Raw genomic sequence first — 15,771 nt, 5'->3', positions numbered from 1 at the left:
ATATCAGGGGGTGATATATTCAATGCATAACTAGCTAATCCAGGCATTGGTAAGGGAGGCAACTCCACATAACAAATTGCAGTTCCTAGACAAATTGAGCTCTTGCGCCCCAAAAGCAAAAAGATACTTTAAGAGGACAAAACAGAATACATAATATTAAAAGAGGGCACTATTGTCATTCTGCTTGAAATAATGACAATATATCTTTTAAGATTCTGATCAAGGAAAATGATAACAATGGACAAGCAGGTTTTTAAAGACTAACATCATTAAAGCACACAGTATTTTCATATCAGTACAAACAACATCTAATGCAGGTCAAACCTCTAGCGGTACGACACCATGGATGTGCTGAGCCAGTACAAGGTGTCTGTCGGTGACACTGTGTGCAGATGTTTACAGCAGGACGAAGGGACAAGGCACGAACAGTAAGAGATGTACAGTCTAGTCAGGAGACATACACGCTACCTACCTCTCCGACACTTTGGTCAATGCACTAGTAACAACATGTGTGTATCAGATTAATGGTACTCATGTCACAACAACAGATGGCCTACTGCTAGAAAACTACCATGTGTACTAACATGAAGTAAACATGAAGTATTAACAATGACTGTTTTTAAAATCTGTGTGCATATTTCCCAGTGTAGGCCACAATAGATTCAAGGTTATCATCCAGTATTTTATATGAAGCAGATAAGTTTGAACTAAATGTTAAGAGATCTCGCATTCCAAGGAATATTTTCATTACATAGTAGTGAAAAGATATTTTTATTAAAGTAAGGTGCCTGGATGAAAATCTGTGTATGAGCTTTCATGAATACACTTTCGTGAACAATAATCCCGGAATATGCAATGAAGCCTTATTAACCTTGTTAACTTCATTAAATTCATTAACTTAAAGGGGGGCTACGCTTGGGCCAGTAGGCTGTCCCAGCCAGCTTGATCAAACTCAAACTTTATATTCATTTGTTGTTCAACGCCACTCAGCAATATTACAACTACATGACAGCGGTCGAGTTCGGACAAGACAATCCAGTGATTGATATTATGAGCAACAATGGATGCAGCCTGGGAATAATGTTAATATTGCCTACAAGGATATACAATAAGGTCCAGACAGTTCCAAATGCAGACACAGCTGGATGAATGAAGTTAAAGGGAATATTTAAAAAGAATATTTACACAAGCAGTTAGTAAATGCCTCTGAACCCCAACTCCGAATTATTCAGGCATAAAGAAAACATCGAGACTGTGCATCGAGGTCCACTGTTAGTAACATACACGTCATGCTATCCGATATATATCCGATATATCATTCTAGAATATAATAATTTCAGCTTAATTATATAATAGCCTTAAGGAAACAATACCAACTGAATATTGACAACTGTCTCATCCATTTAAGAAATTTTCAAAACATTTTTAAGATTGAATCACTTGCAGAATTTCTGTGATATTTCATTTCATTGCTTTGATCTACTTTAACCTACAAACAACTGGTTTTGTAACCAGTGCAATCGGTACCAGGTATTTAAAAATTTAATTAAAAGTATTTTTATATATATTTCAGAATTTCCATGGTATTTTTTTACATTCATATTGGAAACAGGGGCTGTGGCAAGGCCAAACCAAGTCAAGGCCAAACCAATTCAAGGCCAATGAAACATACTGAAACAATATATCTGCTGCTTCAGTTCTAGTGTTATTTTCCAAAAGACTTCACAAATGTTGGCGCCAATGCTACAACAGCCTAATACATGAAGCAATTGGCCAAGGTACTGACCTGTTGTGATATACAGAGCTGGACCCTAGCAGAATGCGACTGACGTGCAGGAACTGGCCGGAAGACTTGATGCTGTCCAACACAATCTGATCATCAATTTGGACCTGAAAATACATACAGCATGTTAACCTTTGGCATCACTGGCAGCCACCTTGAATCAATTTAATGTAACAATTTACATTTCATCTTGAATCCAATGCATCTTCAAATCTACAGAATATCATGCTTGGATTGTTTCAGTGACCTGGTGAGCTAAATAATCTGAGGTGGTTCAGAACATACCATCATGTACCAAACACCCTTTGCTGCATAAGCCGCTTTATCTGACAGAGTTCAAGGACACAATACATACCACATCACCCTCGGCCTTGACCTTGTATCTCGGCATGATCCGGAACTGAGCATGTTTGGCATTTCCATGCAACAGGTCGACCTGGAACATCAACCACATATTTTGCAACACTTAATAAATCATATTTTGGGGAAAGTAAAAAGTCAAACACATTTTTATCCTAATAGAACACATCAAGAAAATGTTCCTTCTCAAGAACAATCTCTGCCCTCACTTCACAAAGCAGTCTTAACCCATAGACTACAATAAATCCCGTGCTCGAACTAACCATGGAAGTCCAGGGTCCTTATCATAACCCTAATAATAAACACTGAAGAGTCCCCACTCCCCAGGTTCCAGTGTAAAATAAAACAAACAGTACACATGCATAATATAATATGCTTATCCACCATGTTTGTTTGATGCTAAATATTATTCATAAATTCTTTTTATCGACAACCATCACAAACTGTATCAAATCATGGAAGTCTGATAAATGGAAGTTCCCGATACTATTTTTACATGTAATTTCAAATGCTGCAAGTTGGTGCACTGATGCAAGGTGATGGAAAATCCGTATCAATAAATAACATTCAATTTTGAATCCATGTCAGCCAATCAGAATCATAGAAAACAGGATAACACACACACTACGTAACTATGGCTGCATGCAACAGAGCAGACAGCAAGCGGCATGACTATTCAAAACATGAAACTCGGCCTTGTAGTCTTCACTATGATTCAACCTCAAAATTAAATATCAAAGCAAACAATAAACATCAAAAATTGGATGTCCGTTTCGAAAAAATCCGTGAAACCAGAAGTTCCATATCCACATTGCAGTCAGCGAGGTAAGCCCCCAACACCATTATTTTAGTGAGGTGGCTAAAACTGGCAGCTGAAGACTAAGAAACCATTACAAGAAGGAGTTTGTTACATCCTTACAAAACTGTCGGAAGGTATCCGATAAAATACATTCTAAGAAAACAGTTTGTGGACAAAAATACAAGGCTGACCGTTACAGTCCAAGGTGGCATGAATGTCATGAGATATATATTTTCAGTTCCTATTTCTGTCGACGATGTTGCTGCTTACCGCCATGTTGTTGCTTTCAGTCTGGGAAGTCTTGGTGGTGCTGACATGAATATACTTCCCTGTGAACAGGTGGCGCAGCTGAAACAACAATAACATGCTTAAATTATTGTTTTACAGTTTCATAAAAATATACTGCCGATCAGACTGAAATAACGTTGTTTCCCATTGTCATGTACTATACGCCATGACCTCCTGACTAACACATGGTAACCATGGCAACACAGCATGTACTATTCCTATTGGGGTGCATGGACACTGTCTCTCCTAGGGCTATGCCCTTAATTAGCATTGTCTATCATGTTTTTTTCAAGGTGCTCCAGTGATTCACATGCTGACTAATAGCGAAGCTCACCCAAGTGTCTTCCAAGATCAACAACATCAAGACAAATTTCAAATCTCCGAGTCTTGCTGAGGATACTGTGGTAAATAATGAGTAAAGCCTTATTTAGGTTTAACTCAGTAAGCACAACGCAGCCGATCCGCTGCTTAGGTCACGTTCCACACGTGCTACCACGAGGGCGCTGCGCCTCACCCATGATGCTCAGTCCCTGCAGGCGAGAAAGTAAGACTCCCACCCTCCCTCCCTCCCTCCCAGGGCTTGTTAGTTTTTAATTATTGTTTCATGTTGTACATTTTAGTTAAGGAGGCATTTTTACATTATTTAAACACATAAATAATTTTTTGTCAATTAAATGTTGACCTATTCCCCAACGCGGTTGTTTGTCTTTTCTTGAAAAGAGTCAAACTACTTTTATCAAAGAGTGTTGACATATTAGTCCTTGGTAGATACAAGGGTGAGATTCTCTTTATCATCTACAATCATTCTTCAAACTTTTTCAGTTTGTAAACAGAAATAAGCAGTATCTTGAGTGTAAATAGTACAGCTGACCAGAGAGATTAGTGAAGCAATTTCATTGTAGCAACATCATAAACTGAGGTCACCCAAGCAGGATCTGCATTGAAAGCCAGTCTTGGATGATCAAAGACATTATTTTACTGCAAGAAACACAGCCATGCATTCAGGGTTAAAACATTAGTTTTAGGAAAATTCCTGGAGGCAAAATCTATATTGTTTTTCAGGCCTTTGCTTCTGATGGCACGGCAGGTGGAAATACCTTGCATATTAAATGATCCATTTGTATTGCTGGGGACTTCAGAACAAACCATGATTATAAGCTGTAACAAGTAAACATTTGAGTTAATAGCTAAGTCCATCATCGTACGAAAAAAAACCTGATACAAACTATACTCACCGACAAAAGAAACGTAACACCATACATGTTGGTTAATATATGAAGACTTACTCATATTCAAGAGAAATTAGAAATTGGTTCGTTGCACAAACGAATATACTGGTATGTTGTGTGCCTCTACACTCATGAACGCATCACATGTGACGTCATAGATCCATGACTCGAGATGCACCATTTGTCTCATACAGGATTAGCTTGTAAAATTTGGCAATCATTTGCAGCATAAAGACACTCTGTGGTAACACTTGACTGATTGTCAGTCTTGTCATTAAGTGGTACACATTGGAAACATCTCTTCTTAACATACATACTTCTGTATAAATGTTTATGGTAGCGTTTCTTTTGACAGTGAGTATATTACAAGCAGCGCAAGAGTAGGGCTGAATAACTAAATAAGGTCCCTGTGAATATCATAAGTAGCTAAAATATCAACAAGAGAAAAACAATCTTTCTTGCAACAATAAATCAGTTCAAATTTATTCAAAGGGTGTTTTATTGTCCTAATTGAAATTCAATCTCATTACAATCAGATCTTAGTTCTCGCTACCGCTAAACAAAGAACTGAGGACATCCCATTAGGGGTCACGTCAGAACGACCTTTCATCCGACCAATCAGAGCGTCGTTTACCAGATCATGAAAGTGACAGTCGAAATGTGATTTCTAATCATGCAGCCTCGAAAATGTTAAAACGGGGTATTCCGAACGATAGTTATGGACTCAACGACTAAATCTATACAATCTAGACCAAATATTAGCCAATCTCGAACGTTCTTTTGTTCAGGTTTCAAATTTTTAAGCAAGAATGTCAAAATATGTTTCGAAGCGTAGTCGCCAATTTGAAATTAGTGCCGTAAAGCAAGAGAAAGCTGCCTTCTGATTGGCTATTGTTGACTTCTTGTCAGTAATTCCATTGGTCGGTCAGAGTTTGAGAAAGGTCCGTCTGACGTGACCCGTAATGGGATGTCCTCAGATCTTTGTTTAGCGGCAGCGAGAACTAAGATCTGACTTTAATGAGATTGAATTGAAATTCAATCAATGACCTGAATCCAGGATGGTTCCTGACACGAAAGCCTTGTGAACAAGTTCCCCTTTAACAGATCACCTCTACTGTCCAAACACTTACACTATATAAATAATGAAGATTACTTCAGTAATGAATTTCTTTGGTGTTTCAAATTAAACAAAATCAATAGTCTCTTTGTGCCTTAAGCACTTTGTATAAATGTTTTCAAGCATGGCCACTTCTCTATACATTGTCATTGCAGGAATCATTGCAGGGACCATATCAAAATATTTCTCTGCTTTATTTTATGAAATCTCACATAAGTCCAGTTATAACAACGTGTGTTTGAACAGTAATTGATGTTATGAAGAATGGAATTTCAAGATATGTGTGTCTTAGATAAAAAGGAATAACTGAATAGTGAATACATTGTCAATAACAATATAAAACTGTTTGAGTTTTATGTCATTGATTTTGAAATGGTCCTCCCTCCTCTCTGTTCCTCATATACATCTAGCAACACTCTGAAAGCACCTTGTCACCATGGTCACCAGTCACACAATGCACTCTACGATGTCATCAATCAAGCAATCACTGTCCATGTTAAACACTGACAATAGTTGCTGTGTCATCTGCTAATACATGTCTATGTTGAAAATACCCCAGTTTCACCTTGGGGATGCTTGTAAACAAAACAGGAAAATAGGTCAATGTTCTGTAACCAATCAACTAAGCAGTCATCAGTTCCTGGAGCTCACATTGTCTTTTGTTTTTGAAAGTATAACTTGAATGGCAGCAGTTAATGCCCTATATCGGCATAAGTGGGCCAACCTGTCACTAGTTTAATAGAGGGAATTTTTGTAAGAGTATATTTTTCGGCCACAGCTTCAAAGACAAGTATGTCTACAAGTTTTTGCTCTGAATTTAGGTGGAATCATGAAACATTTTATTCACATTTTATTTTAACACAAAAAACAGGTTCCGTCACCCCGTGTTTGTGTGTGTGTGTGTGTGTGTGTGTGTGTGTGTGTGTGTGTGTGTGTGTGTGTGTGTGTGTGTGTGTGTGTGTGTGTGTGTGTGTGTGTCTGCTTGTACTAGTCCGGACTAATGTCGATTTATAGTCCTAGCACACTGAGATACCATGCCGCAGTTTAACACCAATACCCCACTCAGACACAGTATACTGACTCCGAGCCGACCAGTCCTTGTTTTAGCCCCTTAATGCCGAGCGCCAGACAGGGTAACAACAAGTACCATCTTTTAACATCTTTTGATATGATGCGGTCGGGGATCAAACCCCGGACCTTCCGCTCTCCGGGCGGACGCTCTACCACTAGACCACAGAGGCTGTCACCCCATATATGAAATGATCAGTCCGCACATGTATTATACATGGACATGATATGTCAGCATGATGCTCATTTCTACAGCGGGCTTGTGAATCTAACATTTACTATCCATCAAATCAGTAGGGGGCATGGTGTCCAAATCGTCTAAGAACCACAATTCACTGTGCACAGTTGCCTCCCTTGGGCACGCCAGAAGTGAGTGAGTGAGTATGGTTTTACGCTGCTTTTAGCAATATTCCAGCAATATCACGGCGGGGGAGACCAGAAATGGGCTTCACACATTATACCCTTGTTGGGAATCGAACCCGTGTCTTCGGCGTGACGAGCGAACGCTTTAACCACTGGGCTACCCGATCGCCCCGGGCATGCCAGAAACCTATGATGGTGGGTTCAAATCCCAATTCACCCCGAATATGTTTCTAGGTTTGTCATCACCAAATTGGTCATCGTCTGAGACCTGCATCTCTTCCAGCTTTTCTCCCACATTAACCTGACACACTGTGATATAACTGATAATGCTGTTCTGAGTCAAAGCGGGTTAAAACACAACTCACTCACTCATACATGAACTACTGTCGCTATGGATCCTGTGGTAACTAAGCCTGTCACATCCTGAGTGTGTAGCATGACAACATGACATGTCATGTGACAGAAGAGTCTGTTGTAAGTTTGTTTGTGACTGTCACCGACCGCAAATGATTGAAGTGCTAGTAAAATGTCAATTGCCGTCAGTGGCAGCAAGTAAGTGAAATTTAGAGTTATTTCACTTGGTTGTTGTAAGGAATATGGAAGGCTCAATTGTTCAAAAAGTTTCAGGAAGAGCCAGTTTACATTCATTTTAATAAACTCAAGTCCCATCATCCAATCTTTGATGCATGAGATCCCGAATATAAACTTTAATTGTTGGTTTCAGGTCACTGTGTGGGATGGAAGATAATAGGATAGAAAGTGGTGATAATGGCTTGTCTAGGGCTGCTCTAGCTGCAGCATCGGCTTTTGCGTTCCCGCCAACAACCACTGTCGTATTGCCCAGTAGAAGATTTGCTGTGTAGTTCTAAAATGTCTATAATTGATAGCTGACTATATGCATCACTTTTGATTGCCTGATGGCAAGACATGGAATTTGAAAAGATGATAAATATTTACATTGTGTTTGTTGTGTGATATAAACCAAAACTGTTAAAATAGCTTTGGTCTCAGTGGTTGGCCTGTATATTACCTATATAACTTGTTCCTATAAGAGACTGAATCCAGTCTATGACACCTGTATATTACCTGTATAACATGTTCCTATAAGAGACTGAATCCAGTCCATGACACCTGTATATTACCTGTACCACTTGTTCCTATAAGAGACTGAATCCAGTCTATGACACCTGTATATTACCTGTAAAACATGTTCCTATAAGAGACTGAATCCAGTCCATGACACCTGTATATTACCTGTACCACTTGTTCCTATAAGAGACTGAATCCAGTCTATGACACCTGTATATTACCTGTAAAACATGTTTCTATAAGAGACTGAACCCAGTCTATGACACCTGTATATTACCTGTACCACTTGTTCCTATAAGAGACTGAATCCAGTCTATGACACCTGTATATTACCTGTACCACTTGTTCCTATAAGAGACTGAATCCAGTCTATGACACCTGTATATTACCTGTAAAACATGTTCCTATAAGAGACTGAATCCAGTCCATGACACCTGTATATTACCTGTACCACTTGTTCCTATAAGAGACTGAATCCAGTCTATGACACCTGTATATTACCTGTACCACTTGTTCCTATAAGAGACTGAATCCAGTCTATGACACCTGTATATTACCTGTAAAACATGTTTCTATAAGAGACTGAACCCAGTCTATGACACCTGTATATTACCTATATAACTTGTTATAAGAGACTGAATCCAGTCTATAACACCTGTATATTACCTATATAACTTGTTCCTATAAGAGACTGAATCCAGTCTATGACACCTGTATATTACCTGTACCACTTGTTCCTATAAGAGACTGAATCCAGTCTATGACACCTGTATATTACCTGTAAAACATGTTTCTATAAGAGACTGAATCAAGTCTATGACACCTGTATATTACCTATATAACTTGTTATAAGAGACTGAATCCAGTCTATAACACCTGTATATTACCTGTATAACATGTTTCTATAAGAGACTGAACCCAGTCTATGACACCTGTATATTGCCTGTATAACTTGTTACAAGAGACTGAACCCAGTCTATGACACCTGTATATTACCTGTATAACTTGTTACAAGAGACTGAATCCAGTCTGTGACACCTGTATATTACCTGTATAACTTGTTACAAGAGACTGAATCCAGTCTATGACACCTGTATATTACCTGTATCACTTGTCCATACAGGACCTTCTTGCCCAGCTGCCTCTTCTGTTCCAGTGCATTGTCCTCCTCCTCTGCCTGAGCTGCTATCTGTCAACACATCAATAATTTACACCTGTAATTACCTCCAGAATCAGACATAGAACCCAGGTATGAGATAACCTCCTCACAGACACTGTCTCAGCTTATTTATTTGTGTGATTATATATTCACAGAGTGGTAATTGATATCCAACAAATCTTTCTTAAACTGATGACATAAATGGCAGGTATCGATATGATTTAAATATCACGAAACATAATGGAATTTGTGATAATAGATAATATTTCAGATGAGACATCACTACAAATAATATCTGAAGCATTACATTCAGAATTTTTAATAGCAATACTGATATTAATACAACATGGCTGTATAAAGACACATTTGTGAAAACATACATGTAAATTATCATGGATTAAAAACACTATTTAATAAAACAACATTAACTGTTCAAGCATCATCAGAATTGAAGGGTAAACAGGGATGTCTTCACACGATGATGCAGAGAAATCCACATATTGCTGATGTGTCAATGTGTCGATGTGTCAATGTCTGGCAGCCATCAAGAGGCACCAGACACTGCGTAATCTCAGCACAGACAAAATATTGGTCTGAATTAATCTCTTGGTACTTCTCTCTCCACATAGGAAATAGACATATAACTTCTCTATTGACTTTAGCAAAGCTTTGCCGAAGTTTGACATGCTTTTGTAAAGTAGGTACAGCAGTCTGTTCTGAGATGGAGGCTGGGTAGGTGGTGAGGTGGGGAGGAAGTGTGGGTTCTTGGGGGCAGGTGGTGGGGTGGGGAGGAAGTGTGGGTTCTTGGGGGCAGGTGGTGGGGTGGGTAGGAAGTGTGGGTTCTTGGGGGCAGGTGGTGGGGTGGGTAGGAAGTGTGGGTTCTTGGGGGCAGGTGGTGGGGTGGGGAGGAAGTGTGGGTTCTTGGGGACAGGTGGTGGGGTGGGGAGGAAGTGTGGGTTCTTGGGGGTAGGTGGTGAGGTGGGGAGGAAGTGTGGGTTCTTGGGGGCAGGTGGTAGGGTGGGGAGGAAGTGTGGGTTCTCGGGGGCAGGTGGTGGGGTGGGGAGGAAGTGTGGGTTCTTGGGGGCAGGTGGTGGGGTGGGGAGGAAGTGTGGGTTCTTGGGGGCAGGTGGTGGGGTGGGGAGGAAGTGTGGGTTCTTGGGGGCAGGTGGTGGGGTGGGGAGGAAGTGTGGGTTCTTGGGGGTAGTTTGTGAGGTGGGGAGGAAGTGTGGGTTCTTGTGGGGAGGAAGTGTGGGTTCTTGGGGGCAGGTGGTAGGGTGGGGAGGAAGTGTGGGTTCTTGGGGGCAGGTGGTGGAGTGGGGAGGAAGTGTGGGTTCTTGGGGGCAGGTGGTGGGGAGGAAGTGTGGGTTCTTGGAGGCAGGGGACGGGGTGGGGAGGAAGTGTTGGTTCTTGGGGGCAGGTGGTGGGGTGGGGAGGAAGTGTGGGTTCTTGGGGGCAGGGGACGGGGTGGGGAGGAAGTGTGGGTTCTTGGGGGCAGGGGACGGGGTGGGGAGGAAGTGTTGGTTCTTGGGGGCAGGTGGTGGGATGGGGAGGAAGTGTGGGTTCTTGGGGGCAGGTGGTGTGGTGGGGAGGAAGTGTGGGTTCTTGGAGGCAGGGGACGGGGTGGGGAGGAATTGTGGGTTCTTGGGGGCAGGTGGCGGGGTGGGGAGAAAGTGTGGGTTCTTGGGGGCAGGGGGTGGGGTGGGGTGGGGAGGAATTGTGGGTTCTTGGGGGCAATGGGTGGGGTGGGGTGGGGAGGAAGTGTGGGGAGGAAGTGTTGGTTCTTGGGGGCAGGGGGTGGGGGTGGGAGGAAGTGTGGGTTCTTGGAGCCAGGGGGTGAGGCTACTTGTTGTTACAGGGTAGGTGAAGCAACATATCTCATTTTCTTTTTCTGAAGCCACCTGGCACCCAATGTTATTCTGCTGATAGCCAAACCAATATTTTGGACTTCAGATGCAACTGTCAAAAGTTTTGGAAACCAAAATTTTAAAGGGCTCAAAAGGGGAAATGGTGATCGAAGAAGTTTTGCCATGAGGCAGACACCAGGCAGCTCCATAATAAATCATAGGTTTTGGGCAAGGCTAAGGGTGGGGGTGGGGCCAAGGCTAAGGGCGGGGGCAAGGCTTAAGGGTGGGGCCAAGGCTGAGGGTGGGGGCAAGGCTAAGGGTGGGGGCAAGGCTAAGGGTGGAGGCAAGGCTAAGGGTGGGGGCAAGGCTAAGGGTTGGGGCAAGGCTAAGGGTGGAGGCAAGGCTAAGGGTGGAGGCAAGGCTAAGGGTGGAGGCAAGGCTAAGGGTGGAGGCAAGGCTAAGGGTGGGGGCAAGGCTAAGGGTGGGGGAAAGGCTAAGGGTGGGGGAAAAGCTAAGGGTGGAGCAAGGCTAAGGGTGGAGGCAAGGCTAAGGGTGGAGCAAGGCTGAGGGTGGGGGCAAGGCTAAGGGTGGGGGCAAGGCTAAGGGTGGAGGCAAGGCTAAGGGTGGGGGCAAGGCTAAGGGTTGGGGCAAGGCTAAGGGTGGAGGCAAGGCTAAGGGTGGGGGCAAGGCTAAGGGTGGGGGAAAGGCTAAGGGTGGGGGCAAGGCTAAGGGTGGAGGCAAGGCTAAGGGTGGAGCAAGGCTAAGGGTGGAGGCAAGGCTAAGGGTGGAGGCAAGGCTAAGGGTGGAGGCAAGGCTAAGGGTGGAGGCAAGGCTAAGGGTGGAGGCAAGGCTAAGGGTGGGGGCAAGGCTAAGGGTGGAGCAAGGCTAAGGGTGGAGCAAGGCTAAGGGTGGGGGAAAAGCTAAGGGTGGGGGAAAAGCTAAGGGTGGGGGTGGGGGTGGGGCCAAGGCTAAGGGTGGGAGCAAGGCTAAGGGTGGGGCAGCCTGGGCATGGGGCAAGGATACTTTGGCCTGTGCGGCAGGGTGTTTGAAGGAGGGCTGCCTGGGGTTTGGCATAGGGCAGTTGTTTGTAATAAACTTTGTGTGGACCTACCTTGGCCTGTGCAACATTGTTTTTGAGGGAGAGGCTTTCTGGATCCTCCTCGGACTTGGTTCGAAGTTTGCGGTACTTCTTGTTTAATTTGTATCTGTTGGCAACACATACTTCAAAAGCAACGACTGAAATGAAACAAAACAAGGAATAGCTGGTGTTATCATCGTTGCATTACTGCGCTGAACAATGTCACCTGTTTCATACTGTTGTCTACAGTTCTATGTGTGTGCACACGAGTTCTAACATTTATACTTCCAAAACCACCCAAAAATATTCATGTCAATTCTTAAAGAATTCATTTATTGTGACCTCATGCATGTATATCAACATAATTAATGAAATAGAATCAACAAAAAGTATTGATTTTTAGAATGTGCACAATGGTATACCTAAGACCTATATCCATTAAGACTTGATTGCATTGTGAAAACTTCTGGGTGGTAGGTTGGTAAATCTTAATAAGACATAAAACAACATTTTAGATTTTTTCTGCTTTTCTAGAGGTTATCTCAATATCAGGCCCTATTTGTTAAACTTGTCTCAGTGTTCTTGCAGTCAAATATAGTTTGTTTGGGTCAGCATTCCCATTTGATGGAATCAAGAAAACAGATTAACCAATAAGAAAAAAGCGGTCTAAAGTACAACTTGACTTTGCAGACATATCTTATAAATGCAGGTTAAAGACTGACATTACCGTGAAGTTTAACTTATTTAAATAAAAAATAAACTTGATACGCAGGTAATACCAGTTCTATTTTCTGACTGTTAGTCAAGGCAGTCCTGTGACATTAGATCACTTTACATGCTTGCTGAAGACACCATTCACAATGGCCGACTTTGATCCTATCATGTCTAAAGTCATGAAGGAAGTATGCCACTGTGCTTTAACAGTGTAATCATGTTAATCACTATGAAGACAGCAGCATTAGGCCACATGGGTCAGTTTCTTGGTGCTTGTCACTCACCTCCCTAATAATGGTTCTGACCCCAAAGGTTTTTTGGTCTTTTGGGGGCAGACAAATCTGATTCTGGTTCCTTACTTTAAAGCTAGAGTAATTCTCAATTCCCAAATTCCATTTAATGCAACTGCTTCTGACGACCAAATGCCATTCATGACATATTTCCTGATATACGATAGCTACGCAATAAATCACAAAGAACAATCACAGAACGAAGTGTGGTTTATTTCACAATAAAACATTGTTTAATCATGACGTCATTTCTGGAGATTCGAATTTGGTTTGCAACTTGAAAATGTCATATGATGGACAACGTAATTTTTTAGAAGGAAGTGTCTAGCACCTGTAAGTTGTTCCCCATAGATGTAGCTGGGATACGCAGATAATCACAGTGGCCAAACGATCACATCCAAAAGATGGTTGGTTGGTTTGTTGGTTTGTTATTTAACGCCACACTCAGCAATATTCCAGCTATATGACGGCGGTCTTTAAATAATCGAGTCTAGACCAGACAATCCAGTGATCAATATCATGAGCATCGATCCACGCAATTGGGATCGATGACATGCATCAAGTCAGCGAGCCTGACCACCCGATCCCGTTGGTCGCCTTTTACGACAAGCCAAGTCACCTTTTACGGCAAGCATGGGTTGCTGAAGACCTATTCTATCCCAGAATCTTCACGGGTCCCAAAAGATAGAGAGACATGACAATCAGTCTCAAGAAAAAAGGTACGGAGATAATCAACGTGAGGATTGTGAAAATATACGGAAAATACCAAACTATACCCTGGTCGTAAAATGAACATTTCCGAGGTCGGTATCTATTCAGGGAGTCATCATTATTAAAATGTGGGTAAATATCTTTAACGCTAAATCCTGAAAGAGGCTGTACATGATGTTGATATCTCCTATAAGAAATAAACAACTTGTGGTCGTTGCTTATCGTACAATAAAACACAGCAGGGAGAATAAACCTGCACCCCTCATTGTTTATTCTCCCTGCAGTTTTATTGCATGCTAAACAAGGACCACAAGTCATTTATTTCTTAAATAAGGCCACATACCCAACTTCGTTTATCTTTATTTTTATATGTTACAATTGGGAAATCAAAAAAGAAAATAGATATTCTACCTATATACCTTTAAACAGAGAAGTTTTTCAGTGGTTTTACCATGAACATTTCATAGGCCACAATTGAGACACAAAGACTTGAAAGGACGAAAGATTAACAGACATGAATGTATTGTACTGAAATCTTCCTCGGGTTGCTGAGATGTATTCTGGACTCGCATGTTAAACAACATAACAATACCGCGGTGCAGGTCTTAGACGTTTACCACTTTGTGAAACTCAAGAGCTCAGGTGTGGTGCTGATATATCTTGAAAAAAAATCAGGGCAAACCAGGACTCGCATGTAAACTGACAAGCCTGCAGTTGTCCCATTCACATGTTGCATGCCTGGCAGTTAGTCAGCACTGATGTTTGATGTGATTTCAGCCTTTGAAGGTCATTAGAGAGACATCCGATACAGGGAATACTGTTAACATTCCAATCTCAAGGCTATAACACACAACAATACCTTGTGTTAACTACTGTCACTCTCAGGAAACAGTTGAATATATCAGTTCATGTGGTGCGCTATTCAACTACCTTCTATAGTGGCCAGTTTTAGCGTGAATAGCATTTGAGGACTATAAGTCTGAACCCGTGCTCCATAATTTTGCTGTAACATGGAAAATGTTTGTTGTTTGTTTCTTGTTCAACATCTCTGAAATTTTTTTAGTCTGGATCAAACAAACCAGTGATTGACATCATGAGCATAGATCCACGCAATTGGGTTAAAAACTAAGTTGCCTTTCACACAAAAACTTGCACATGAAAATATTGATCCATAAAACCAGGCAGATGACAATACCTGCCTATAACCTATCAGACTTGTACATCGTTTGATATCGCGGATAACCTATTAGTATTAGCATTGTATTTTCGATTGATATCGGAATATTATAATATGTGTTTGTCACTAAACGGTACACTGCACACGCACTTGGTCACAACAGGTTATTAAACATGATGAGTGAGTGAGTGAATAAGTAGCAATATTCCAGCAATATCACGGCGGGGGACACCAGAAATAGGCTTCACACATTGTACCCATGTCGGGAATCGAACCCGGGTCTTCGGCGTGACGAGCGAACGCTTTAACCACTAGGCTACCCGACCGCCCCTAAACATGATGAAATCTAGTTCAGGATACATACAATTAATCAAAACATACCCTAACAACTGCGTCACAAAAATCACCAGTCTCTCGTGTTGCGCTGTCTTCAGCTAGGGGCAGGGGCTTTGCCAATAGGTTCATTTCAATCAGCAAATCACCAGGTTAATGTTGAACAAAACCACACACTGGAATTGTCTTGGATTCATACAATTTGTAAATGGTACTGTCACCGTCAACGAGTGGCAGCCATGGACAGTGATGCCGGTTAAACGGAAGTCAGTCAAGTTCAACCAGGGCCCACTTGCACAAAGCGATCTTAGCGCTAAGATGATCGTAACTCCCATACTTCAACATAGGCTTACCATAGTCTTAGCGCTA

The 15,771-nt window shown here is 41.9% G+C and overlaps 1 protein-coding gene across 1 annotated transcript in view; it reads right to left on the bottom strand.

Annotated features, from left to right (window-relative positions):
• LOC124139572 (inositol 1,4,5-trisphosphate receptor type 3-like) overlaps positions 1-15,771 on the bottom strand; it is a 186,154-nt gene that overhangs the window by 123,004 nt on the left and 47,379 nt on the right. The window contains exons 3-8 of the mRNA XM_048390658.1: positions 12,211-12,335; positions 9,199-9,285; positions 3,213-3,290; positions 2,139-2,219; positions 1,787-1,890; positions 473-496 (exon numbers count right to left, since the gene is read on the bottom strand). Of these exons, the coding sequence (XP_048246615.1) occupies positions 473-496; positions 1,787-1,890; positions 2,139-2,219; positions 3,213-3,290; positions 9,199-9,285; positions 12,211-12,335 (499 nt within the window). The remainder of the gene's footprint in view (positions 1-472; positions 497-1,786; positions 1,891-2,138; positions 2,220-3,212; positions 3,291-9,198; positions 9,286-12,210; positions 12,336-15,771) is intronic.

This window comes from Haliotis rufescens, unplaced genomic scaffold (genome assembly GCF_023055435.1).
Source record: "Haliotis rufescens isolate VD_foot unplaced genomic scaffold, xgHalRufe1.0.p SCAF_9, whole genome shotgun sequence".
Taxonomy (NCBI): Eukaryota; Metazoa; Mollusca; class Gastropoda; order Lepetellida; family Haliotidae; genus Haliotis; species Haliotis rufescens.
Note: the sequence above shows the minus strand (reverse complement) of the source record. Positions and strands in the feature narration are given on the sequence as shown.